At 46.9% G+C, this 26,460-nt stretch overlaps 1 protein-coding gene across 1 annotated transcript; it reads right to left on the reverse strand.

The window, feature by feature from the left end:
- Positions 1–25,842, reverse strand: Rab4a (RAB4A, member RAS oncogene family). The gene is made up of 8 exons (XM_036188417.1): positions 25,745–25,842; positions 8,159–8,239; positions 6,686–6,800; positions 5,131–5,193; positions 3,703–3,857; positions 1,507–1,602; positions 1,224–1,356; positions 1–551 (listed from the first exon to the last, which is right to left on the reverse strand). The coding sequence occupies exons 1-7, from the start codon at positions 25,773–25,775 to the stop codon at positions 1,241–1,243; spliced, it is 657 nt and encodes a 218-aa protein (XP_036044310.1). The 5' UTR covers positions 25,776–25,842; the 3' UTR covers positions 1–551; positions 1,224–1,240.
- Positions 25,843–26,460: the final 618 nt, after the last annotated feature.

Below are 26,460 nucleotides of genomic sequence, written 5' to 3' on the forward strand. Positions count from 1 at the left end.
TACTGTGCATGAGAAACTGGGTTCCACTTTATTTCCGGATGTTAGTGAGTCCTGTAAGTTTAGCATTTCAGGTGTGGATCACAGAAACACAGTGTAAAAAGGGTAAGAGGGATTAAATAAATGCCCTGGCTGTTAGCGCCAGAGTCCTTTGATACGGAGTCATGTGTGTAACCAACACAATGAGAGGAGCACGCTCACATTCACAAACTGCATTTCCTGTGAGTTGGAAAAGAAAAAAAAGCTTCATTGAGTGCAGGATCTATCATGTCACACTGGCTCTGCTGTAGGAACGTGCCGGGCTGTGTGCAGCACAAGCTTGATTTAACGGAACATGAAGGGGTAGATGTGGGGCAGGGATCTTTGCATACATGTGGCATCTAAAGGTATTGTCCGCTGAGTTAGTTTGCAGTATGGCTGCTGAGTCCTGTCCACCAGTGTGCACGGTTGTTTCCCCCATGAAGATCTACTTCTGTGCTGAGTAGAAAAGACGGTAGTGAAACCTTCAGCCTCTTCAGGCTCCAGCAGCTGTGTTCCAGAAACCACCACTGAACCTGAGAAATGGGAAGTGTGATTAGATGCTTGTGTGGTTGTAAATGCAAAACAGCTCAGAGCCCAACAGGACAGTTTCACCTTTCAGTAACACCGGCTTACACTGGAAGACAGTGCCACCGTGAGCTGAGCAGGATAACATACACTTGTAACCCCAGTATTTGGGAGGCTGAAGCAGGAGGATTGCCATAAGGTGGTAGGTCCCCCTGGGCTACTTCAACTGCCCTGACAAAACGTCCACTGTGGTAATGGGGGAGAGAGCTATCAAAAGTATAATAGACAGGCAGTGGTGACATACATCCCAGTATTCGGGAGGCAGAGGCAGGCAGATCTCTGAGTTTTAGGATAGCCTGGTCTACAGAGCAAGTACCAGGACAGCCAGGAATACATAGGGGAAAAAAAAAGTTTAACGGAGAGCTTGCTGGTTCTAGAGCTAGTCCTGTGGAGGCCTCGGCTAGGCCAGGTCTACTCCACGGTTTAAGGAGAAGGAACTGCTACAGCTCCCTCTGGGCTCCGGGCTCTGCCTTGGCTTCTGAATGGCTGGGAGGAGTTCCTGCAGGGCCAGTGCTGTTGGGCAGCTCTCCGACTATCCCTGTGGATCTCCTCCCCTGCTCTCCCACCGCAGTTCCAGACCCGCTCTTTTCTGTCCAGCATGCAGGGCCTCTAGTACCCACCTGTCCTGCTGGCGTGCCTAGCAGCCACACTCCTGGGCACTCGGGGCCTGTGTACGCCGTGGCGACCGTAACTGTCTTAGGGCAGCGCCTCCATACTGGATGCCAGAGCCCATTCTCTCTGGGTCCAGCTCACCTGAGGACCAAGAATACATCTGTGAGCCTGTGTTCAGGCGAGTATGACTGACTGGCATGCTATTTAGGGTGCCTTGCTCCTAACAGCCGGCAGGGGGCACTGTTGAGCTACAGGGCACAACCCACAGATGAGGCCAGGGAAGAATGTTACCTGATGCAATTTTGTTAAGTATCTTCTTTGCACACTGCATGAACGCCTCTTCAACGTTCTCACCAGTCAGGGCACTCGTTTCCAGGAACATCAGCTCTAAAATGATATCAAAGGAGACAGACCCACATTTAGAAGCTAGTGATCTTTAAATATTTTATCATTACATTTATTCATTCATTCTGGTAGAGTGTGTGCTCTGGTGCACATGTGGCGGTCAGACTTTGTAGGCGTGGGTTCTCTTCCTTCCGCTATGTGGGTCACAGGAATGGAACTTGGTCCTCAGGCTTAGAGGCAAGTGTACACTGAGCCATCTTGGTGGCCCAATGACAGTGACTTTCAACTGCTAACAGACTGCTCAGCATTCTCATACAGTGACAGACAAAACTCAATCCAGTACCTAAATCCTCTATTCCTATAAACATAAATATATATTCTTCTTGTCTGTTTTTTGTTTTTGTTTTTTTTTTAAGATAAGGATTCACGTAGTTGAGGCTGGTCTTGAACTCTTGATCGTCTTACTTCTTTTGTCTCCCAAGTGCTGGGATCACAGGTACCAACACATCCGGGGATGCTGATATTTTAAGTGGTGGGAGTCCACTGAAGAATGAGCACTATCAGTTCCCCTGAACTGACAGGGTGAAGTAAGCATACTGGCTATTATGATTTAGAGCCCCAGTTTTCTTCTCCAAGTGATCATGAATGCAGACATGGAGCTGATAAATCACTGCATTGCACCACACACAAGCAGGACCCCTGTCCATCCAAGCCAGATACAGCCCTGCTGTCCAAGAAAAGCCATCCCCATCCAGGGCTTTTAATTTGCATTCAATTTGAAAATGTGTGCATTTGGGTATCCTAGATATTTTTACTGATTTTGTTCTCTAATCATTGATAGTTTTAAATGGGGAGGTTGGGTGGAAGTCTCACTTGATTACTTATCATTTGTGTGTATGAGTGTTTTGTCTGCATGTATGTCTGTGCACCACATGTGTACTTGGTGCCAAAGAAGGGGTTGAGCTGGGAATTGAACCTGGGTCCTTTGCAAGAACAAGGGCTCTTAGCCACTGAGCCAACTCTCTCCCTGAAGTTCCACTTGCAGTCATCCTCCTTTATCCCCAGAGCAGGGGCTGACTCCAGTGGAAAGCCTGCTCTGTGCTGAGCTGCACCACAGCTATGGCCTCTGGTCCCTACTAGGACTTGCCACACTAAACAGCTCCCGCTTTCTAAATAGCTCCAAAACATCGGTTTTCAATCTGTGGGTCGTGACACCTTGAGGGTGGAAGGACCCTTGCAGGGGTCGCCTAAGACCATCAGAAAACACAGATATTTACATTATGATTCATAGCAGTAGCAAAATTACAGTTATGAAGTAGCAACAAAAACAATGTTATGGTTGCCCCCCCCCCCCATCATGAAGAACTGTGTTAAAGGGTTGCAGCATTAGGAAGGTTGAGAACCTCTGCCCTAGACCTTCATCCCATGTACACTGCATGGGGTGATGCATGTAGTCTGCACTGCAGTTACTTTTTTCCCACCGCCTTTTGAAACAGAGCTTCACTCAAGCTTTCAATAATCCTCTGCTTCTCCCTCCTAAATACAAGGACTACAGGCCAGCACCATGCCTGGCTCATGTTTATTTCCTAGTAAGTACCCATCAAGCTGGGAAAACAGTTTTCTGTCCTTGAGTCCAACCAAATGTGGACATAAGGATATACTAGTCTCAGCTGGCTCAATGTTTATAATGCTGTTATCTCTATAAACAGTGGCTGATTTTGAAATGTAGTTTTAACATTAATGAATTTGTTACCTAGCCTGGTCTACATAGCAAGCTCCAGGACAGCCAGGACTTCATGTAAGAGAATGAAGCCAGCTAGCTGAGTGTTTGTTCTGCTTCCTTTCTATGTGAGATGACTGCCAACTTTCAAGATACATAGAAACTCTGCCACCCTAAGATGGCTGATATCCCAGAGACCTAAAAGTCCTTACAGAAGGTAAACACCTTGCTTTCCTCCACGCACCAGCTTTTGTCAGCCGAAAGACATCCTGAGCTGTGCTGAACTAGTCAGTTGACAGTGGAGATTTCACAATTTCCTAAGGTAATTTAATCTCAACTCCACCCGATATTTTAAACCCAAATAAATGTCACTGTGCCCAGACCCACCCTGTGAGAAGCTCTAAGAGGAAACTGTCACTTGCCATTCTCTTGTGCAAACCTGGAGGCTTCAAGGAAGGTGACTTCACGGTCAGCATCCAGGTCCTTCTTGTTCCCGCAGAGGATGATGACAATGTTCTGACTCGCCAGCATTCTGGCATCTGTTAACCAATTAGTAAGCGCATTGTAGGTTTCTCGGCTGTGTAACATAAGATTGTGGAAATAATACATGTATTTTATAAAACTAGCAACTCTTTCCAGTCATCCTCACCATGCACAACATTTCAGCAAGGGCAACCGCACCTCAGAAGTGACTTGGGAACCTAAATGCCCGGTGATGCATCAGACCCATGGGCTACGTTTAGCTTTTGTTACAACAAAATCCATGAGTCAGAGACACTCTGGGTTCAGAGGGAAAAGGGACTTTTCATTCACTTCACAAATTCACCTGAGCCCTGAGCATGTACAAGGTATGTGCCTGGCTTGCAACACTAATCACTGCCACCTGTAGATTTGTGGGCACCTTGACTCACAGGAATTCACCACAATGACTCTGCAAGGTCGTCCTCTTACCACTAGGAGCTGGGGCTCAGGGACATGCAGGGCTCCCTGGCTCTGTCAAACAAGGATCAACTCAGACCTGCATGTTGGCTCCCACATTTAAGGATCGGCACAAGTGATATCACACCCTGGTAGGTTGAGCCTCTCATGGCACTGGGGAATGAGGGTGGAGTCAGGAATGTCACTCGCTTCTCAGAAAGACAACCTTGTGCTATTCTCTCTTGGGTCAGGTTCCTCTGGATCACATGTTTCCAGGGCAATGCTGCAAACTCTGAGGTCAGTGCACTGATGAGATGTTCTCAAGGACAGGAATGCGCTGCAACCCGCATTGGCCAATCCTGTGGTCACCAGCCACATGTGGCCTGATGTGGCCTGATGTGGCCTGGAGGGTTGAAGTGTAGCCAGAGCAACTCGGGAGTGGAACTAAGCTGTTACATGCTTCGAGCAACTGCAACAAGTATTTCATTAGTGATTTAAACCCCTCCCCCATTGCATTCTGAGGGGCCAATAATGTTACCCTCATCTCATATCTCATAGATGAGGAAACCAAGACCAGAACAGGGAGGTCTTGGCCTGCAGAGATCACAAAGTCACTGGCTGGAGCTGGGATCTGAACCCATGTGATCTGAGCCTGAGTCTGCATCTTCGGCCTCTTGGTTCACTTCAGAGAATTCACAGAGCCTTGCAGACCTCATGGAACGTGTCCCACATGGTGTGAAGAACAAGGAGGCAGGAGGCTTGTTTCAGCCCCAACAGCTCACAAACACAAAAGACCTTCATGAATCCCCAGGAGAGGGCCCAGAGGTGTGCTGGGTACAGCCATGCTCCCTCTTAGACCAAAGTGAATCACATCTCACCAACACAGGGACGCAGAACACCAAGTGGCCTCTGTGGTGGGGAGTTGACTTTACCTGGTGATGTCGTAGACAAGGAGTGCCCCAGCTGCACCTCTGTAGTAGCTTCTGGTCACAGACCTGAAGGAATGACAGGCTTCTAACAATCAAGGCCTTTACTTCTCCCCATAAAAACCATGCTTCCTTGTGAACCACAACATAGGGCCAGGACAAGCGGGGCACTCTCTTCAAAGAGGGGCAGCTCTGCTGAGCAGCTGCTTAGGCACAGGAGGTTCTGGCATCTGCATGTGGCCCAAATGTCCTTAGCTCTATGTGGGCACCAAACTCCGGGAAACCCTCCCATCCCTGCCACCTGCGGGTGCCCTGTGCCATTCTGTCCTTTCTTCCCCAGAAAAGCCCAAGATGGAAGCGGCCTAGATTCCTGCTGTCAGCCCACATTTCCTCTGCCCCATGGAACATCCTTCTTTACTGCTCACTCTATGAGGACTGGCTTTTTGTCCACTTCACATTCTCAACGATCTGTTTCTCTTCTGTAATGCCAATTTCTCTTTGCTAGCTTTTTTTTTTTTTTTTAAACATTATTGTGTGTACGAAGTTTAGGCATGTACGTAGCAGTCAGACAACAACTTTGTGAAGTGACTTCTTACACCTTTGTGTAGGTTCTGGGGATGGAATTCAGATTGTAAGGCTTGCCCAGCTTTACCTACTGAGCCATCTTGGTAGATTTTTTTTTTTTTTTTTTTTTTTTTAATACTAGCAAAATAACGTTTGCTTTGGCACCTCCTATGTTCCTCACACTATATGGCTCAGACTGGCCTTGATCCCCTGGACTTAAGTGATCCTCCTGCCTCAACCTTCAAAGTAGGACTATAGGTACCACCATACTATATCCCCAATTTTAGTAAAAAGTTAAAAGTCTGCTGTTGGGGTATGGTTTAATGTACTGTGCAGAAAGCATGACTAAAATGTTCACACACAGTCTTGCATTCACTGTTACAAGATGCTAACTACACAACCTGATTAGCAGGGACCTGGGGTCAGTTGTGGAAGATTGTCCTGTAGGATTCATAGCAGCCGTCACAGCAGTTAGTGTGAAGGGTGTTTAAAAATTCCTCATAGAAGTGTAATATGGAAAATTCCTCACAGAAGTGTAATGTGGAAAAAACCATTTGTCCTGTTGTAATGCCTTGATTTTCATCTAAAAGCATGCTACAGCTAGGATGGTGTTACACACCTGTCATCCTGACACTCAGGAGCATGACACAAGAAGGTCATGGGCTTGAGGTCTACCCAGACTGCTCAGCTGGACCCTGCCTCAAAACACCAAAGGACAGACATCACGAAAGCTGAAACCAGCTACAGGGATGCTTAGCGTCACAGCCTCCTGACCGAGTTGCCACCTCTGAGGTTCTAGTTATCTAGTGCTATCTCTTGCTTGCTTGTTTTGGTATCTAGGGTCCAGTCAATGCTCTCTGAGCAGTGAGAGCTTCCAGGCTGAGCTGGAGTTTTTGAAATCAGTGTACATGTTGGTTTGAGATCACACACAGTGAGGGAATCTAGCTAAATAGTTTGAGTCCAAGTTCAAGTATTCTTAGTAAATTAAGAGAGCTACCTGAATCGCTCCTGTCCGGCTGTGTCCCATATCTGTAACTTTACATATTTACCACCAACATTTATTATTTTTGAGCCAAATTCCACTCCTATGGTATGATTTGAGTCATCTTTGACTAAAAAAGAAAAACAGCAAATAATTACATTTTAGAACATGAAGGTAACAATTCACAGATTTAAATAGTAATGTTAAGATGAAGGGCTAAAATAAAATAGTAAAAAGAAGTGGGGCAGGGGGCTGTAGTCAGAAGTTTTCCTGTGTCCTGCCCATCTGGCCGCCGCCAGGACAAGTAAACACAGAGGCTTATGTTACTTATAAACTGTATGGCCTAATGGCTCGGCTTCACGCTGGCTAGCTCTTATATCTTAAACTAATCTGTTTCTATTAATCTATATTTTGCCACATGTTGCATGGATTACTGGTCTGCTGGCATGTTGTTCCTTGGGCGGCAGGCTGGCGTCTCCCTGCCTCTCCTTTCTCTTCCTGTCTGCCTGGATTTCAGCCTGCCTCCAAGCTGCCTTGCCACAGGCCAATGCAGCTTATTTATCAACCAATCAGAGCAACACATATCCACAACATACAGAAAGACACCCCACAGCAGGGGACATACGAAGGGCTCTGCAGATGGAAAGGCTGCTGTTAGCTTCAGCCATCCATCTCTAACAGTCAGCTGATGAACGACACTGACTTGAAGTAAGTCACGTGATTCCTTTTCTCAAAGAGACAGTCGAGTGTTCCCCCATCTCCTAACGCATGATATAGTGACTGGAAGAGGCTGCCCTGAGCCTGTGACACCCTACTGTCCATGGAGAAGCCTGATACCAGCCACCTTCTGACACCAGGCTGCTGCACCGTAGGGCATGTGCCTGATAACCAGCTGGACACTTGCTCCGCAGTGAGGTGGTCAAAGTAGAGTTATTCCAAAGAACTGAACAGAGGGGGCCCCAAGGATAACCTGATCATAGAGCTCTGACTTGGGGTCTGTCCGAGGAATTTTTTTTCCGGTTCTTATGTGTATTACTGGTACCGGACGTTCATTAATTCTAGCCTTGCACAGCAGAACTTTGAGTTTATTGTAGAGTTCCGTCACTTCTAAGTACAACTGGGACAAAGGGATGAGTTAGAACAAATGCTACTCCTGTCACCTGCCGGCACCCATCAGGACCTGGACACAGCGGACTGCTGCTGAAACCAGGGCTCCAGCCTATGCCAGAGACAGAGTCAAGTGTGATCAGGTAGGAAGCCCTCACCCCCACCCAGGCACACTGCAGGGAAGACCTTGGCAGCAGCCCAGGTGGAGGCATGCTGTTGTGACAAGGAGAGAGTGAGCTTGTCCTTGAGGCTCTGGGGACAGTTAGGGATGGATACACAGCCTTCCTGGCTGCTCTGTTGTTTTCAGAGATGGAGCAGACACTAGATGCGGAAACCTGAGGGGTTCCCACAGACTTTACAAAAATGTCTGGTGTCACTCACATTTTTTTTCAATGAACTGATGAAGCAAGCAAGATTTGCCGGTTCCCGCATTTCCAATGACCAAGAATTTAAACAAGAAATCTGAAAGGAAAAAAAAAGAATAAGAAATAACTTAAAAGGGAGCTATGAACACATTCAGAATATGGTCATAAAATCTAGTGACGTGTTAGTTTTGGTATGATAGAAGAGGTAACTGAATCTTGTGTGAAAACACATACTGGCTTGCGTTTTCATATCTACACATTTCACATTTGCATATTTCGAATACATTCTGAGCTTTTCCAAACTGCTCCTTCAACAACTTCAGAAATTTGAAGGTTGAAAATTAAGTGTGACAATAAATAAAATGGGTCCCTGCTAGCCACTACAAACACACAGACTTAGTTGCAAGCAAAATTAGTCTAGAAATGGAAGCCTGCTCCTTTCTGCTGTTTGCAGAGGTGGGTTCCCAGGCAGGTAGCTCCATGCGTCACTTCTCATCCCTTGGCTGTAGTTCCTGGAAGGCAGCTAAGGCCAAGTTCAGACTGCAGGTCTAGAGTCTGATTCGGTGCAGACAGGGTCATCTAATTTGGGATATCCCTTTAAAAAATGTATTATTTTATGTGTAGTGGTATTTTGCCTGTACGTCTGTGTACTGAACATGAGTGTGCAGTACCTGCAGAGGTCTGAAGAGGGCGTCAGATCCCCTGGAGCTGGAGTTACAGATGGTTGTAAACTGCTATGCAGAAGCTAGGAATCAAACTTGATTCCTCTGGAAGAGCAGCCAATGAATGGTCTTAACTTCTGAGGCAGTGGTTCTCAACCTTTCTAATGCTGTGACCCTTTATTATGGTTCCTCATGTTGTGGTGACCCCAACAATAGAATTATTTTTATTGATACTTCATAACTATAACTTTGCTAATGTCATAAATCGTGATATAAATAATCTGATACACAGGATATATGACCTCTGTGAAAGGGTCATTTGACTACCTCCCCCAAAGGGGTTGCAACCCACAGGTTGAGAACTACTGTTCTGCAACATCTCTTCAGCTCTTGGGGTATTCCTTTTACAAGATTGAAATAAAAGATTTCCAAGATGGAATTTGTTAATTAGTATGAAGTAGCTTTAGAAAGTCAGGGTTGCAAACTTTCAGTGTAGCAGAGGCTGGTCTTGAACTCTTGATCTTCCTGCCTCTGCCTCTCCTAAGTACATCACTACAAGTGTATCATCATACCCAGCACTATAATTGCTTTCTTTCTCTTTCCCTCTCTCTCCCCCACCCCCTTTCTCTGAGACAGGACCTCACTATGTAGATAATGCTGGCCTCAGACTCCCAGAGATCTACCTGCCTCCATCTCCCAAGTGCTGACCCTGTTTTTTTGATATAGAGCCTTACTATGTAGCTCTAGCTGGCCTGGACCTTGCTCTGTAGACCAGTTGGCTTCAACTCAGAGATTTGCCTGCCCACCTGAGAGAGGGGATTGAAGGCATTCATCTCACCCAGCCAACTGCTTTCTCTTTAGTAAGAACTCCAGTCCTGCCTAGCTGGGAGCTCCACATATTGTCTCCTTGTCCTCTGAATGGACTTGCCTTGCCTAACCTTGTCTTAATCTTGACCTGATGCAAACCCCACCCTGCCTGGGACCCATGCTCTGTATTCCTAACTCTCTCCAGACCACATCCTCTTCCAGATGGGACCAAGTGCTGATGATCCTAGCCACTCTCTGCTCTCCCCCATTCAGCTGAGGCAGCTGCTGGCTTTTGACATGACCCTGTCACCAGTTTCTAAAAACTATAATCATCACTCAGAAATTAAGCCTATTTGGTCTCCAGTGATATCCAAATGGTCGAAGAAAATCATGGAACAGTGCCATTAGAATTGTGCTATCATTTAAATACCAATCACTCCAGCTTCTCACTGTATGTTTTTAAAGCATGAATGGAAACGCCACTCCTCTTTGAGATGCCTACACACACATTCTTGCATGTGTCTAACTTACTTCCTGAGTGCTTCTCTTTCTCTTAATCATTAAGTATAAAATCTATATCAAAATAGCTTTTAATAGCCGGGTGATGGTAGCGCACGCCTTTAATTCTGGCGCATGGGAGACAGAGGCAAGCGGATCACTGTGAGATCAAGGCCAGCCTGAGTTCCAGGAAAGGTGCCAAAGCTACACAGAGAAACCCCGTCTTGAAAAACAAAACAAAACAAAAACTTTTAATAAACTTCAACTCTGGTTCAAAAACAAGGTATTATAAGGGCTGGAGAAATGACTAAACAGTTATGAGCACTGGCTGCTTTTGCAGAGGGCCTGGCTTGGTTTCCCAGCACCCACATGGCAGCTTACAGCCGTCCTTAACTCCAGTGCCAGGGGATTCAACATCCTGCTCTGGGCCCTGACTCATCAGGTACACCCACAGTGCACTTACATACACACAGACAAAACACATAAAATTAAAAAACAAAACTTTATCACCAGCATAATTCACAGTAGTAAAACAGGGAAGCAACTCAAGTGTCCATCAGTGGAGGAACAGATACCTAAAGCATGCTATCTCCATTCATCAGAACAGGGCTTAGCCTTAAAGAGGAAAGAGCTCCTGATAACTGCTCTAGCTGGGGAACTGAAGGATGCTAGTGACATAAACCCATCATAAAGTGACAAACACGGAGTCCATTTATGTGAGGTCCTCAGAGTAGACTGTAAGTAGAGTGAGATTACCAGGGCCTGGGGGGGAACTGGAGACTTGCCATTTCATGGGCACAAGCATGGAACTATGAGAATTCAAGAGACGGTGGTGGTGACCAGTGTATTCCACAATGGGACTGCACTTTCATCTTTGCCCTTTAGTGGAGAGCGTATTTATTTTTGTGTTATTGTATGGGTGTTTTGCCTGCATGTATACTTACACACCATGTGCACGCAGTGCCTTTGCAGGCCAGGAGTTAGCTCCCCTGGGACTGGAGCTGCCATATGGGTGCTAGGAATCAAACCCAGGTCCTCTGGAAGAGTAGCCAGTGCTCTTAACCACTGAGCCATCTCTCTAGCAACCCCATGAAATATGACTGTACTCTAATACCACTGAAATGTATACTCAAAATTTCAGTTGGTTAAGATGGCCAGGCTAAAGGGAACTGAAATTTCTCAACCTTATTCAACATTCTCTTTTGTTAGGAAGCAAAGTTGTAGAAGTTATAAAGAGAAGATCAAAAGAGCTGAAGTTGGGTCTGTTGTTGCCTTGGGAGAGGGAGAAGGTAAAGGCTGGTGACAGGCAGGCAAAGGGAGACTCCCAGGGCACACTAAAGACTCCGCTTGAAGAGCACAAATCTCTGCTTCTGCACCTTGGACTCACAGAGCCCAGTGTGGACTCGGGCTCGGATTTGCTGAGCTGTCCTTTATAAACTAACTGCTGACTGCACTGTTGCCACACCCGGCCAAAGGGTGACAGCTCGGCCTACGGTGACCGAGAAGGGATGGGCAAGACGCACAATCACTACAGAACACCGACACTCAGACAGTAAGAGGCTACACACAGAAAACAGCTTGTTCGAAATCACTTTGGTCACATATCTAAGTATAGTGAAGCATTTAGGGAAACCGAATGATGTTGCTTTTCTGGAACAGTAGCAGAGTGCAGCCTTGGGGGAGGGGCAGGTCTGGAGTGCTGGGACAACTAGTAAAGTCCACTCATCCCTCCAAGAGGATGCAAACATCCCCTTCTGATAATGAACTATGAGCTGATACTGTAACGATTTCAGACAATACACTCTGCATCAGGAAAACAACAATAATATGCCACAGAAAGCGATGCAGATCACTTCAGAAGGGCACACCCTGACACAAAGGTTCCCCACACATGGCCCTCTGAAGATGTTTACAACCTAAAGCTATAAAACACACAAAGAAACAACTCCTTATGAGGACATTAGAAGTGACAGAAGCCAAATGTTGATGATCCCATTTGTGTGAGGTTCCTAGAGTTCACACACAGAGAACAGGGGCTAGTGGGCATGGGAATCACTTCAGTGCCTCAATGTGTGCAGCCCCTGCCGTTAGGACCTGCCAAAGGGCAGCTTGGTAAGGGGTCATCGGGATGACCAAGAACATGAAAATGTAGTTAAAAATGAAGGACTAGCAGGCTTGAGAGAATGGGTAGAATCGAGGCTAGATTGCCTAGGGAGAAAAAAGACAACCATTAAATGTAAGTTCTCCCAGGGCCTGGTGCTTCAGGCTTGCCATCTGGCTACTTGAGAGGATGAAGCAAGAGGATTTCAAGTTCAAGGCCAGCCTGGACAACTTAGTCTGTTTCATAATGAAAAGCAGAAGAGGGCTGGGCATGTGTTAATGACTAGGTGGAGAGCATAGGCCCGGTGTGTGCAGAGACCTAGGTGCAGCCTCCAGTGCTGAGTAAACAAAACAAAAATAGGTTAAAGAGGAGATGGACAAAATGAAGGCAGAAGGAGCGGAGCAGAAGCTGGAGGAAAATTACTAGCAGGCAACAGAGCATCATCAAAAAAAACCAGGGGAACCCCAAAGACACAGGACTGAGGGAAATCTAACATCTGTACAAGAGGGGTCAACACCCAAAGAAACAGTGATGAGGGATTTTATAAAACTGACATTAAAGCAATCAGTTGGGTGTGGTAGTTCATGCCTGCGGTCCCAGGGCTTGCGGGCCAGAGGCAAGAGCACCACTAAGAGTTCAAGGCCAGCCTGGGCTACAGTGTGAGACCCTGCTTCAAAATAAGGGCCATTAAGGTGGCTCAGCAGGTAAAGGTGCTTTCTGGGCAAGACTGATGACCTGAGTCTAATTCCCAGAGCCCATGTAAAGGTGGGAGCATGGTGGCACATTAAGTGCCCCGCCCATCATACACATACACGCAATAATAATTTTAAAAAATGATCAGAATAAAAATAACACTGAGCTGCTGAGAGGGTAAGTGTACACAGACAAGGACAAAGTGAACAGAGTGTGGAGCAATCAGCAGGAAGGAAGACTCCCTCAAGGAGATGGGGTGCCCCAACTGTAAGGTCAGAGCGATGGGTGCAACAGCTCCTCGCCTAGGTGTTCCTCTTCCTTTGAGAGTCCGGAGTTCTAGGAATCTGGTAACATAGTTATGAGCAAGTACATCAGGCCTCCCTTCTCTTTGGTTCTAAACTATGTATGGCTGCCTTAAAAACAAAATGACGACCTTGTCTGACATGATTGTAGAAATACGTACTAGAATTACTTAAGTAAGTGAGAAATGGCGAAGTTAAGGAAACACAAAGGGGACTGGAGGGATGGCTCAGAGGTTAAGAGCACTTGCTGGTTTTGCAGAGGACCAGGGTTCAATTTCCAGAACCCATGTGCCAGGTAACCTTTTGTAACTCCAGTTCCAGGGAATCTGATGCCCTCTTCTGGCCTCTACGGGCACTGCATAAATGTGCCACACAGACATACACGTTGGTGAGACACTCATACACATAACATCTTAATCAAGGGAAGGTAGGAACAAAGAAAGGCAAGAGTTCTCCCCTTGATCTGGTAAAATGGCAACAGCCAGTGATAACATATTGCACGTGGATAATGCTGTATCCCTAGCAATCACTAAAACGCTGTAATGAGAACTGTGTGGGACAGGCGTGGTGTAATCAACACCTTGGGAGATGAATGCAACAGAATCAGGAATCTAAAGTCACTTCAGCTGTTTAAGGATGTAGGCGCCAACCAGGGCTCTGTGAGACCCTATCTCAACAACAATAATAAATAAAACAAGCCCTCACCACACACCACCCATCCACCAACCAAACAAGAAAAAGGAGAGAGCAGAGGGGGAGTTGGCTAACCTGAAAAGGGGCTGGTGAGGTAACAGCATGGTAGGCGCTGAGCTGTGGGTTCTTCCAGTGTGTGTGTGTGTGTGTGTGTGTGTGTGTGTGTGTGTGTGTGTGTGTGAGTGAGAGAGAGAGAGAGACCTTTGTTTCCTCCCAAATCATGGTGGAACGGATTTCTCTTCTTAGGGTATTTCTTCCCTGGATCCTCTTGAAAACCCCATGGTTATTCTACTCACAAGGTAATGGTTTCTTCAGGGAGGAATTAGCTTGAAGGCAGGGAAAAGTCTGTATCCCAAAATAGAAATGCTAAAATGGGACATTATACCAGCGTACTTTTAACTTTCCATATGATAAATGTCAGATGGGATTATGGGAAAGCTATCAAGCAATCAGCAATCAGTGGGGAGACATCAGCCACCCTTCCATGGAGGCATTACAGAATAAAAACAGTCACAGCTGCCAGAGGACATGACATTCGGTGCCCTTACCTTCTCCCCAGACCCAGTAGACCCACAGCTGGACCATGAGCTAAGGCACAGAAGCAGGGTATGCAGTAGGGGACGGGTCAAAATGACCAAACAACCCATGCCAGTGACCTCAGGCTTGGTGAGTATCAGCGCCTCTGCTTGTGGAGCTGCTGATGTCTGTGACCTCCATCTTGCTTTAACCCTGGGCCTGTTCCCAGTCTCAGACCATGTCCCCACTCTGTATCATGGGATCCTGCTGTTTTCTTCTGAGCTCATTATGGAACTGATTGTTAGCTTAAAATTGACCTAGAACTGGGATGTGCAACCCTCAAGATGAGAGGATGCCTTGGGGGAGGGGACTTGCCACCTGCCGTCTGTATCAACACCAGATTTCAGGGGACACCATCCTGGTCCTCCCAAGAATGCTGCCCACTTCTCTAAGGAAGGGGAAAGAGGTATGTGAGACACAAACATAGTGGTCTCCTTCCAGGACACCCACCCTCATGCATGCTGCCAACCTCACAGTGGAGAGCTTTTGAATACAAGTTCTATGACACCGTCCTGGTTTTCCCTTCATGTAGCCACTTTGATGTTAAAATTTCCACATACCATAGTAGGTTGGAGGCCCTTGAACTGCAGGATCCTCTCCAGGGGTCCCTCTTCCTGACAGAAAGGGTTCAGTGTGGATGGCACTTAGCTTTGGATAGGTAGAATGGAGGCATTTTGCAGGGGAGAGGGTTCTTACTTTCCTGCTTAGCTTGGGATTCGAAGACCCATATAAGGGATGCCAAAGGTTGCAAGAAGAATCTATTTTGAGATACTGAGTGGCAGATTCAGCTGATAACACCTGCAAGCCAACAAGGTGAGCCCACAGGAAGCATCCTTCACAGGGGCTGACCATGTGAAGGTGAAGTCCATGCCCTTAAGGCAGGGCAGAATCCTGGCTACAGTGGGCTGAAGAATGAAGTGATACTATGTGGATGGAAATACTGGCAGCTCGTCCAAGAAGCTGGGACGGAAGATGTAGAGAGTTAGCAGGGGATGCAGAGCAGTGGATACACCAGGAAAGAAGGAGGGGAAAGGGATGAGATGCAGCCACTGAGACCTGGGGACAGCTTGTGCAGAAGGCTGGTTCATCTTGGATGGCAAGACTTCCTTCTGAGACAACAGGGAAGGCACAGATGAATGTGCTGACTGGAACAGGTGGGCACATCCTCTGCCAGTATCTTCATCTACTGGTGGGCTCTACCAGGGCGATAATGGCTTGAGATGTGGGAGACAGCTGACAGACAGGAGAGTGCCAGGGTGAGCAAGCTGCACATCTGCCGCCATCTCCCCCTGCAAAGCTCTCTGTCCTCTCGCAGCAGGTCTGATAAAGGGTTGGGCCAGGACTTTGCAAAGCACATGGCCTAGAAGCACAGAGAAGCAGTGGCAGCAGATAAAGACACCGGAGCTAGGGGTGGAGGGCAGGGTATCTGGAAAGGAGGCAGAGCATGGCCTATCAAAGACCCAGGAACTTCCATGTCAGGATGGATGTGGTCAGTGATAGGAACTGGATGGAGGATGCCCAGGGTGAAGTCAGGGAATTGAATACCTGAAGCAGAAGAGATGACCAGAATGACCCTGCAGAGCCGTGAGGCTGAGGAGCTGACCTGTCCTCTGTACAGACGCTTCGGGCACCACGTCAGGAGCTGAGGACAAAGCAGGATGCTCAGCAGATGACCCTGATGATGGCTAGCCTGAATGTCCATGGATGACAGCAACTCTAAAGAGCTGGCAGGGCTCAGCATGAAGGGGGTGTGTATTTTAGAGAATGCAGAGTCTGGTGCCTTCCTAAGGGATCAGCAGCACAGAACGGGAAGTCAGTGGCCAGCGCAGGACACAGTGAACTAAAGATAAAGAGGTCTGATTGGAATGGCTGCCCTTAATGAGGAACAAAGTTGGGGTGTATTAAGGAGTAGACTGTCGAATTTGATTAGGCTAACAGAGGGATGAAGCCTGCCAAACTCTATAAGGAAATAAGGGCAAATAATCTGTCAAGATGACTTACAGAATATTTCAATCAGAGGAGAGACAGAGAGAAAAAGGGAGAGAGCTGAATAGCTTTTCCATTTTAGACAGGGTCTTAATAAGCAGTCTAGGCTTCTGCCTCTGCCTCCCAAGTACTGGGATTACAGGTGTGTGAGACCCCACTCAGTGTGAATAGCTAACGTGACTTGTGTGTGGCTGACCCAAAGGACTTTCCTGGTATACAATGGCGTACTGGAAGAGCAGATAAGCGTGCTAGACAGAGAATAATCAGCTCGCTCTCAGCTCCTCCTTTATGGGGAGCTGGTTCATGCGGTTGTCAGCTTTGACCCACTGAGGGCAGAGACTTGAGGTCTCATCATCTTTGAGAGTCTGACCTCCTGCTGTTGTGACCTAGCCACCATAGGCACACACAGAAAACATGGGTCCTAACGGGACATTGTTCAGACGGACAGTGTCTGTGCTTTAGAGGCCTCCGAAGTCTGTGGTACCAGACTATGCACTCCCACCTTTTAGCTCTAGTTAGCCCTGGATCTACAGACAGATTTCGCTCTGTATGGAACATAGTGAGTCAACAAGATCTGGTCACATCAGTAGAACTGCACAGGGGCTCTCCACTGAGAGCACCCCACTGGGGTTCCGGGCTGAGTTCTGGGCACAGATGTGCCCAGCAGTACCTGGGCAGGTCCCTTATGGCCCTGCTTGTCACCCTGTTACTCTTTTGGCTGCCCAGCTTCCATCTGACCGTCACTTGAATCTGGCAGCTGCAGAACCAGGTCCTCCCACACTTGGCTCAGAGGCCTGGCAGGGCCTTGGCTTCAGATTTGGATCCTCAGCAGGGACGCTTGTTTTTCTCCATTTTCAGGCCCTGTGAAGTACCCATGTGATCTTGTCAGTCCAGGAAATTTGATCTATAGAACAGGTTTTATTAGAGTTCTGTCTCCACTAACATAATGCCTAACTTCTACCACAAAAAAAAAAAAAAAAGTCAAACCAGGCCTCCAAGTCAAGTTTCTATTTATTTTGGCCTTTTGTTTTATCTTCTCTGACTGAGAGCAAAATTGTTTCTCAAATGGATTCACATCAAAGCCTGTTTTGGCTGGCTGTGCCCTGGATTGTAACAGAGGACCAAGGCAGAAGCTCACCTGGACCCTCTGTTCCCAAAGACGAGAGTTTACCTTCTAGTATTGAAAGGAAGTTTTTGCTTTGATCATAAGCAAGAGCTGATCTGCAAAAGGATGCATGGGCTGTGCTCAGACCTGTGTTTACTTTGTGAGCATTCTCCTAATAACTGCTATGGCAGGTACACCAGGAGACAGTGGGGTTGCTAAACGCACACTCTACTTATGTGGACAGCGATGATGAAGGAGGGATGCTTTGTTCTTAAACCTCCAGTTGCTTTTCTGTGCAATTAAAAATTTATGTTTCAAAAGAAAATGATAAATGCCTCTCTAAAATAGACCTTACATACATAATTTATTAGCACTTTATGAATAGTGTCCTTTCTTCTCCCATCTAAATACCACTGACTCCTTAAGGCTTAAATGCCAAAGGATGCTGCACCTGTGAGGAGATGGAGTCAGGTATAGTGGTTCAATCTGGTAATCTGTTTCAGGAGGTGGAGGCAGGAGGATTAGGATCAAGTCTAGCCTTGGCTACAAAGCAAGTTTGAGGCCTGCCTGGGTTATATGAAACCCTATCTCTTTTATTATTTTTATTTTTAAAGATTTATTTATTATGTAACAGTGTTCTGCCTCCATGTATTCCTGCAGGCCAGAAGAGGGGACCAGATTTCATTATAGATGGTTGTGAACCTCCATGTAGTTGCTGGGAATTGAACTAAGGACCTCTAAAAGAGCAGCCAGTGCTCTTAACCTCTGAGCCATCTCTCGAGTCCTATTATTTTTTATTTTTAGAACATCATACGGGTATGTCTGTGTGGGTATATGCACATGAATGCAGGTGCCTGCAGAGGCCAGAGGTGATTAGACCCCCTGGAGCTGGAGTCACATACAGTAACAGGGGAGTTACAGGTTGTGAGCAACCTGATACGCATGCTGGGAATTGAACTTGGGTCATCTGGAAGAGAGCAAGTGTTCTTAACCACTAAGCTGTTTCTCCAGCCTGAAACCCTGTCTTAAAACAACAACACAAAACCAGAGGAGAGAAGCAGGAACAACCACAAGATGCAGCCGCTAAGTGCTGTGAGCTGCTGCTGGAAGTGGCGCCGGAGCACACGTTCTACTAGACGTCAAATCCACTGCCATCACACACTTACTTGTATTGACCAAGTCTTTCACAACATAAACTACCTTTGGAACTCTTTTTTTGAAACAAGGCCTCACTTTGCAGCCCTTGCTGGCCTGTGGCAATCTGTGTAGACCAGGCTGGATCTGCTTATTTCTGCCTCTGAGAGCTAGGATTAAAGGCTGTGCTACTCAGCTCCTTGGAACTCTTAGACAAGCTTAAAATAAATAAATAGAAAATAAAATAAAATGTATACGTATACAGTGCTTACTTGCCTTATGTTCTCTGCTATAATGTGGTTCCTTTTTTAAAAATCTTTTTTAAAGACAGGGTTTCATATAGCCCAGGCTACCCTCCTACCTCTACTTCACAAATGTTGGGACTATATGACACCCAGTTCTACCCTTTGAACAACAGTGCCCTGTGTCATCTTATAATATTTTATTCCACAGTTATAGTCACTGACTAGCAAATGTCACACAGCCTTCATAAGCACAGAAAACAACCCAGAGGTGAAAAGGGACAATGACACCGGGTGAGGGCTTGATCCATATTACAATCACCATAACTCCAGCTCCAGAGCATCCAATTGTCTTCTGAGCTCTGCAGGCACTGGGCACACATGGTATATTTACATACATCCGGGCAAACACTCATTCACATAAAAGTTAAGTAAGTCTTTAACAAACAGATAAACACAACTGCCCTATCTCAGAAATTCCACCACAGCAACAGGGGCTAAGGCACAGGCCAGCAGAGGCTTCCAAATCTTTACCTGGGCAATGTTCTGCTAGAATTACTAAGAATGATAAAAACTTACCAGCTCACTGGGCGGTGGTGGTGCATGCCTTTAATCCCAGCACTCGGAGGCAGAGCCAGGCAGATCTCTGTGAGTTCAAGGCCAGCCTGGTCCAGATTGAGGTTCAGGACAGGCACCAAAACTACACAGAGAAACCCTGTCTCAAAAACAAACAAAAAACAAACAACAACAAAAAAAAAACAGCTCAGTTTGACCACACCCCTTAGGAGGGCTTGAGAGAAGAAATTCCAGAAACAACATGAACCTTTTCAAAGAAATGTTCAGGGTTGGAGCGATGACTCAATAGTTAAGAACATTTCCTGCCCTTCCAGAGAATCAGAGTTCAATGCCAACACCAGTTCACAACCGCCTATAACGCTAGATCCAGGAGCTCAGATGTCCTCTTTTGGTCTCTGTGGGCACCCAAACATGTGGCATATTCATACACATACACACAAAAGAGCTGGGTTAATCCCACCATTCAGGAGGCAGAGGCAGGTGGATCTCTAAGTTTGAGGTCAGTCTGATCTACACAGTGGGTCAATGTTGAATTGTTTAAAAAAAAAAAAAAAAAAAAAAAAGTCTGTTAAGAATAACTGAGAGCCGGGCAGTGGTGGTACATGCCTTTAATCCCAGCACTCGGAGGCAGAGCCGGGCAGATCTCTGTGAGTTCGAGGCCAGCCTGGGCTACAGAGTGAGTTCCAGGAAAGGCTCAAAGCTACACAGAGAAACACTGTCTCAAAAAAATAAAAAATAAATAAAAATAAAAAAATAGAAAAGAATAATTGATGCAGATTTTTTTTTTATTTTTTATTTTTTATTTTTATTTTTTTTTGAGATAGGGTTTCGCAACAGCTCTGGCTGGCCTAGAGCTCACTTTGTAAACCAGGCTGGCCTCGAACTCCCAGAGATCCACCTGCCTCTGTCTCCCAAATGGTGGGATTAAAGGTGTGTACCACTACTGCCCGGCCAACATGTGAATTCTTAAAAAACCCACCGGCGTGGTCATTAAAAGAAGGTCCGCTATTATAGCAAGAAGAAATTTTCAAACTTATATTTACACGAAATTGCTTTTTGGAGAATTTGGAAAGTTTGGAGAATTTAATTTACTCAATCATGGTTTTCCAATGATACTGCGTTCCAACATAATTTTCTCAAGGCCCCTTCTCTCATGCACACCCAGGGAGCTGTGGGTCCCGTGAGAAGCCTGCAGAGGCTGCAGATCAGGTGTAGATGCGCAGCAGCAAGCCCCAGGATGGTCCATACCTGCCAAGTCACTGAGATGAGAACTAAGAGAACCTCCCTTTATTCGGGATCTGGCCAAGCAGCCCTGACTCAACTCTCCTTCCAGGGAGAACAGTAACATGAACTCCGTGGAAAGGCATCTTAGAGACTTAGCAGACAGCTGGACTCAGGAGCTGAGGGTGGGGAACAGTCTAAATGGTGTTTTCTCCAAGGCAGGCGGGGACTCAGAGAGCGCAGCTCAGGGAGGCAGAGGATTATGTGATTGGGCATGGGACACACTGGGGCACCCAGGTGGAATAGTTAGGGAGGGTATGGAGAAATAAGATCCTTAGGAATTAATAGTGGAACTGGTACTATATAATCGGAGGCATTCCAGAACCAGAAGTCACAGGCTTTAGCACCCAGATGACCATGAGAGGACTACTGATCTTGTTCTGCCAAAGAATCATGTCTCCAATGTTCTTGGATAAGCTGTGATACAATACAGTCATACCAACTACATTAATATATGTCTGACCTTTACTCATGGTCACAAGCATCCCAGGATAGCTAAGAATGCTGCTCAACACATTTGTAGACTACAAAATCATGTAATAGGAAAAGGTTGGACACCCCTGATAAAGACTTCAAACATAGTTCCTGAACCAACAGCACCTCTACATCTGGAGCTTTAGGCTAGACTCTCCAGACCCCTGGAACTGACCCTTTTGTAGGTGAAAACACATACATTATTATTATTACTGTGAGTATGTATAAATTTGTATGAGGGTGCAAGTGTGCAATGGGTGTGTGTATGTGGAGGTCAGAGGACAACTTTGTGGAATCAGCTCTCTCACTTTCACGTGGGTTCTGAGGACTGAGCTCAGGCCGACTGCAAAGCGAGTGCTTTACCCTCCGAGGCATCTTCCTAGCTTGCTTGCTTTCCTCCCCACCACCCCCTCCCCTTTCTCTCTCTCCTTTCTTTTCTTTTGATATAGGATCACATGTAGTACAGGCTGGTTTCTATACAGTATAGCAAAGAATGACCTTCTACTTCTGATCCTCCTGCCTCCACATCCTAAGTGCAGGGATCATGCACATGCCTCCCACCCCAGGCCCAGACCTTGCTTCTTGAAATGCTCACCAGTAAGTTTTCAGTGAATAAGAAAAAGAAAACTATGACTTGGGCAATCAAAAATGTACTGAATCAAACAAATGTTCTTTTTTCTGGTGTCTGCTTGAACTGTTTTAATTTTTTTGTCAATTGTGAGTTAAGGCAATGGGGATTCAGGGGATTCTCCTAACAGGAAATTAATTTTACTTTATGAATGAAAGGGCTTTAAAAATGTTGCTTTTTTTATTTGAGATATCCTTGTCAATCCAAATTGCCTTATCAAGCCTACATTTCTTCAAGACTCATTGTATAACAACTAAGTCCTGTGAGTTAGCGTCTGAGGCTTTGCACCTCAAAGTGCCTCAAGTCCAATGGCTTGTGACAGATATCTGCTGTCAGAGCCAGAGGCTGCAGTGAGGTGTGGCAGTGTTGAGCTCCTGCAGGCTCAGGAAGGGGTGCTTCCTGCCTCTTCCTAGTTGCCAGCTACATTGGGGGTAAGTTGGCTGGGTACTGGACCTCTCTAACCTGAGGCTCACGGCCACAGCCTACTCTCCTTGTGTCCATGTTTCCCTGGTGTCATTAGGACACAGTCACTGAGCTTGGGGCACACGACTCCAGCAGAATGACTCCACCTTCAATAATCACTGGCAAAGATCCTATTCCAAATAAGGTCACATCCACAGGTCCAGAACTAGGACTTAAGTGTGACTTTGAGGACACAATTCAAACCTCACATATACAAATGAGGATGTATAGTTAGCAGAAAATACTCTGATGATCTCAACTTGATCTATTAGACACTGGAATGCTATGCGTTGTTTTCTAAGTGGAATATACTATACTGAATATACTATGATAGAAACAACCATGAGGCCAGCAACATGAGCAGAATTCTTCTGTCTCTGGAGATTTTTCTAATAGTACATGGCATAAATTCTTCCTCCATGCCATTCTTCCCTAGCACTTGAAGTTTTAAAAGCTCCCTGGCATTTCCCCACCATCACACTGCTTAGCAATTTCTGTGACTAACCATTTGGTGTCAGGAGTTACTTAAGGAGGGTTTTCAAACTCAGGCTGCTGACATGAGTCCTTGGCCCAGCTAGTGCTCACTGAACACAGACAGTCATAGGATGCTGTGTCTCTGACAATCACTAGGACAAGCTCCCTTCAGGTTAGGGACACTCAGGTTGAGGGTCAGTGTTACTTTTGTTAGCTGGGACCAAAATGCCTGAGAGAAGGGAAGGGAGGAAGGATTTGTTTGGCTCAGTTTCCCAGGAGTCTGCCCATCGCAGCTGGGGATATGTGATAGGACAGTTCACATCAGCAGAGGCCAGGAAGCAGAGAGAAGGGACTACCAGAAGAGGCAGGGGGAAGACAGAGTTCCAAGGACATTCCCCCAGTTTCTTCCAGTCATGTCCTACCTCCAACCTTTGATCACGGGCTGTAATAGCATCAGATCATGACTATATCAAGAGATTAATTCATTGATTAGTTTGGAGTCCTCAGGATCTAATCATGCCTAGAAAGCCACCACCGACTCACCCACATGTATGCTTTATTAATATCCTAGTGTCTCAGTCTAATCGAGTGGACTAGGTCAACCACATTTCAATGAGAAGCCTACCTGTTTAACATTCCAATTACATTATGACATTATGTGATCTAAAGCACAGTGTTCACGGAGTTAGGGACTTCAGATCAAGAAAATGCCGGACACCACTCAGCCAGTGCAAGGTGTAGGGACTGTTCTACAGACCATTAGCAGCCATAAAACACTGGCTCCTATTTTTCATTGAATTTCCACCAAGCTGCACAGAACCTCCTTTCACAGAAGAGAGAAAACCAGCCCCGAACACACGGAACTTAAAGGTTAGGCAAACATTCTTATGCCAGCCAACAGGCACACGTCCAGAAGGAGAGGTCTTGGTTGTTTTAATTTGGGGAACAAAACTGTGTAAACACAGTCAAGGATGAGTGAAGGTAACGGCCTCTGCTTGGGTTTTGGGTGACTATTCTTCCATGCCAGCAGCTCTAGAGACCCCTCTTGCCTCTTTCTAAAGCTAGACTTCCACTTACTAGTTTCTATTCATTGTTTGTTTTCTCCCTTGAAAGGAAAGACTACATTCAGACTTCATTAAAAAGTAGAAACCTGAACATGGGGACACATGTCTATAATCCTAGCACTCAGGAGGCAGAGGCAGGAATATTGCCACAAGTGTGAGGCCAGCCTGGGCTACACTGATTTCTAAGTCATCCAGAACTAGAGAGAGAGAATCTGTGTCAAAACAAACAAAAACCAAACCAAAACAAAACTTAAAAAATAAAGGCATATTTGGAAAATACCTTGAAATGAAGGAAAAGATAATCACACCTGTGGCCCGGACAAAGCCAGCCAACCATGGGTAGTGCCTTATGTTTGTAGGGTCAGACATTATGCCTCAGTGCCCCAGGAGTGCTGGAGCCAGGAGACAGTGAATCAGGCGGCTGTGTGCCTCATATGACCCTTCCCAGGGTCCCGCCCTCTCAAAGTCCAAATCTTAAGGTTCTTCAACTGCCTCCTCACTCTCCTCAAGTTAAGGTGCCCAAACCATGCTCCAGACCTGAACCCCGGATCTGCCTGTCCACTTGCCTCTCTCTGACCAATCTGGGACAGCTCTTTTTCACACAGTTGGCCAGACCATACTCCTTCAGAACTGCTGCTTGGATTTTAATTGTTTATCCATTAAGGTCACAGCCGAATTAACCATCTGTTCCTTGCTGGACTGAAAACTCTTGGGGAAGTTTCCCCAGCACTTTTTACAATGATTAGAACCTTCCTAGCTGGCCCCTGGCCCCACCCTGTGGCAGGAAGGAATCGGGGCACATTGGGATAACCCGGAATGATCACCATGCTTTTACATGGGAGTCCCTCCCTGGAACCAGCACATACCAAATCAAAGTCTCAAGCCTCAGGTAGGGACTGGTAACCATGCATAGTCCCAGTTTATTCTTACCTCGATTGGGGATTTGGGGGGGGGGGGCACCCAGCACATGCATTGGAGCCGACTGGGACAAAGATGAAAAAGCAGAGCTCCATCTCCAAGGCTTATGGTCATAAAGAGGATATGTGTTTATAAAGAGCTATAATGCAACCTATAACAGGGTGAAGGGAGGGAGGGAAGTATAAGGGAGGCCAGGGGTCTCCAGAAAAGAGATGCACTCATCCATTTAAAACTCATTTTAATCTCAATGCAAAGAAAGGAATTCCAAGCCTTGAGAGGCCCACAGCCATGCCCCCAAAGACACTGAATGCAGGCGTGGCCCTGAGCCCTCATCCCTGCGCTCCATGCTGCAGCGGGGAGAGGGAGAATCAATGATAAACTGATTCCCCCAACCTTGAGCTATTTAAATAATCCAAGGAAGATAATGTAGGGTGAAACCAGGGTCAAAGCAGGAAGGACCTTGGAGGAGAGGATCACAACGCTCTGCACAGCTGGGGGCATCTGCTGGCCAGAGAGTCCAACCCAGCTCCTGACACCCCTAGATCCTCAAGATTCCAGGCCAGCCTCAAACATCCAGGAGCTCTCAAGTTCTAGCCCGACCTTGACACCCCAAGAATCTCGGGATCCCAGCAGTTGATACTCCGGGATTTTCAGTATCTCCACCTAGCCCTAAAACCTAGATTCTCAGAATCCCAGCTACCGGCACTCCACGATTACTAGGACCCCAGCCCAGTCCTAAACACCCCAAGATTCTCAGTATCTCCACCTGGCCTCTGACACCACGAGGTTCTCAGGATCCCAGTCCAGCCCCAACATCTCGATATTCTCAACACCGGCTCTGGAACCCTAACCCCAGCCACAAACATTTCAGGACCCCAAGGCCTGCACCCCCTACAAACACATAAGCATGAACCTGCGGGATTTACCGTAAGTCTCGGACATGGCGGTCTGCGCCATCCTGCCGCCACAGTTCCGTGAGGTCTGGGACGTCCTCCAGTCTCCACAGAGCGAGGGGAACCGAGCGTGAAGGGCCGGGTACAGGCCCACTGCGAGCCGGCCACCGGCTGCGGCCCAGCGGGACTCGGCTCCGCGCCTGCGCACCTCCGCCCCGCCGCCCCGTGAAGGAGCCGGGCAGAGGGGGGAGGGGGCGGGGTCGCAGGAGGAAGGAGGAGCGGGGCTGGGGAAGAGGAGGGAGGGAGAGCGAGAGAACTGGTGAGAGGCTCCTACTGGGAGAAGGAGGTGAAGGCGAGAGAGGATGAAGAAGGGGGACCAGGAAGGAAGGAGGAGCGGGGCTCTGGAGGGGTGCCTGCACCCGGTAGATCGCCCCAGATGTCATTGCAACACAAACTCAGTCATCCTTAAGTGTGACCTACCGGGTTAGGGTGGACAGGAGCCCGCCCGAGGGCTTGCTTTGAAGGGAAGAGGGTTCACCAGCAGAAGGCCAAGCTCTTACCCTAAGCAGGTGTGTTTGGTCACCTGAGCTCCCCGACTCACCTCTTCCAGGGGACTGTGCATTGGAGATTGGGAAACAGTGTTGTCTCGCCTTTACTGCCTCTAATTTCAAAGGTGTGTTCGGCTTAGGAAGCAATGCAGGTCAGAACCTACTCCTGCTCCCAAGAAAAGGGGTCGGGGCCATTTACTG

Source organism: Onychomys torridus, chromosome 5 (assembly GCF_903995425.1).
Source record: "Onychomys torridus chromosome 5, mOncTor1.1, whole genome shotgun sequence".
Taxonomy (NCBI): domain Eukaryota; kingdom Metazoa; phylum Chordata; class Mammalia; order Rodentia; family Cricetidae; genus Onychomys; species Onychomys torridus.

Bases quoted from the DNA above. Each gene is read 5' to 3' on its own strand.
- Rab4a (XM_036188417.1), bottom strand. From the start codon at position 25,775: ATGGCGCAGACCGCCATGTCCGAGACTTACG. The intron at 5,194-6,685 runs GTAGCTCTCTTA...TCATTCCTTCAG, and splicing joins GCCGGACAGGAGCGATTCAG to GTCTGTGACCAGAAGCTACT. The intron at 1,357-1,506 runs GTAACATTCTTC...CTTGGTCCTCAG, and splicing joins ACTTAACAAAATTGCATCAG to GTGAGCTGGACCCAGAGAGA.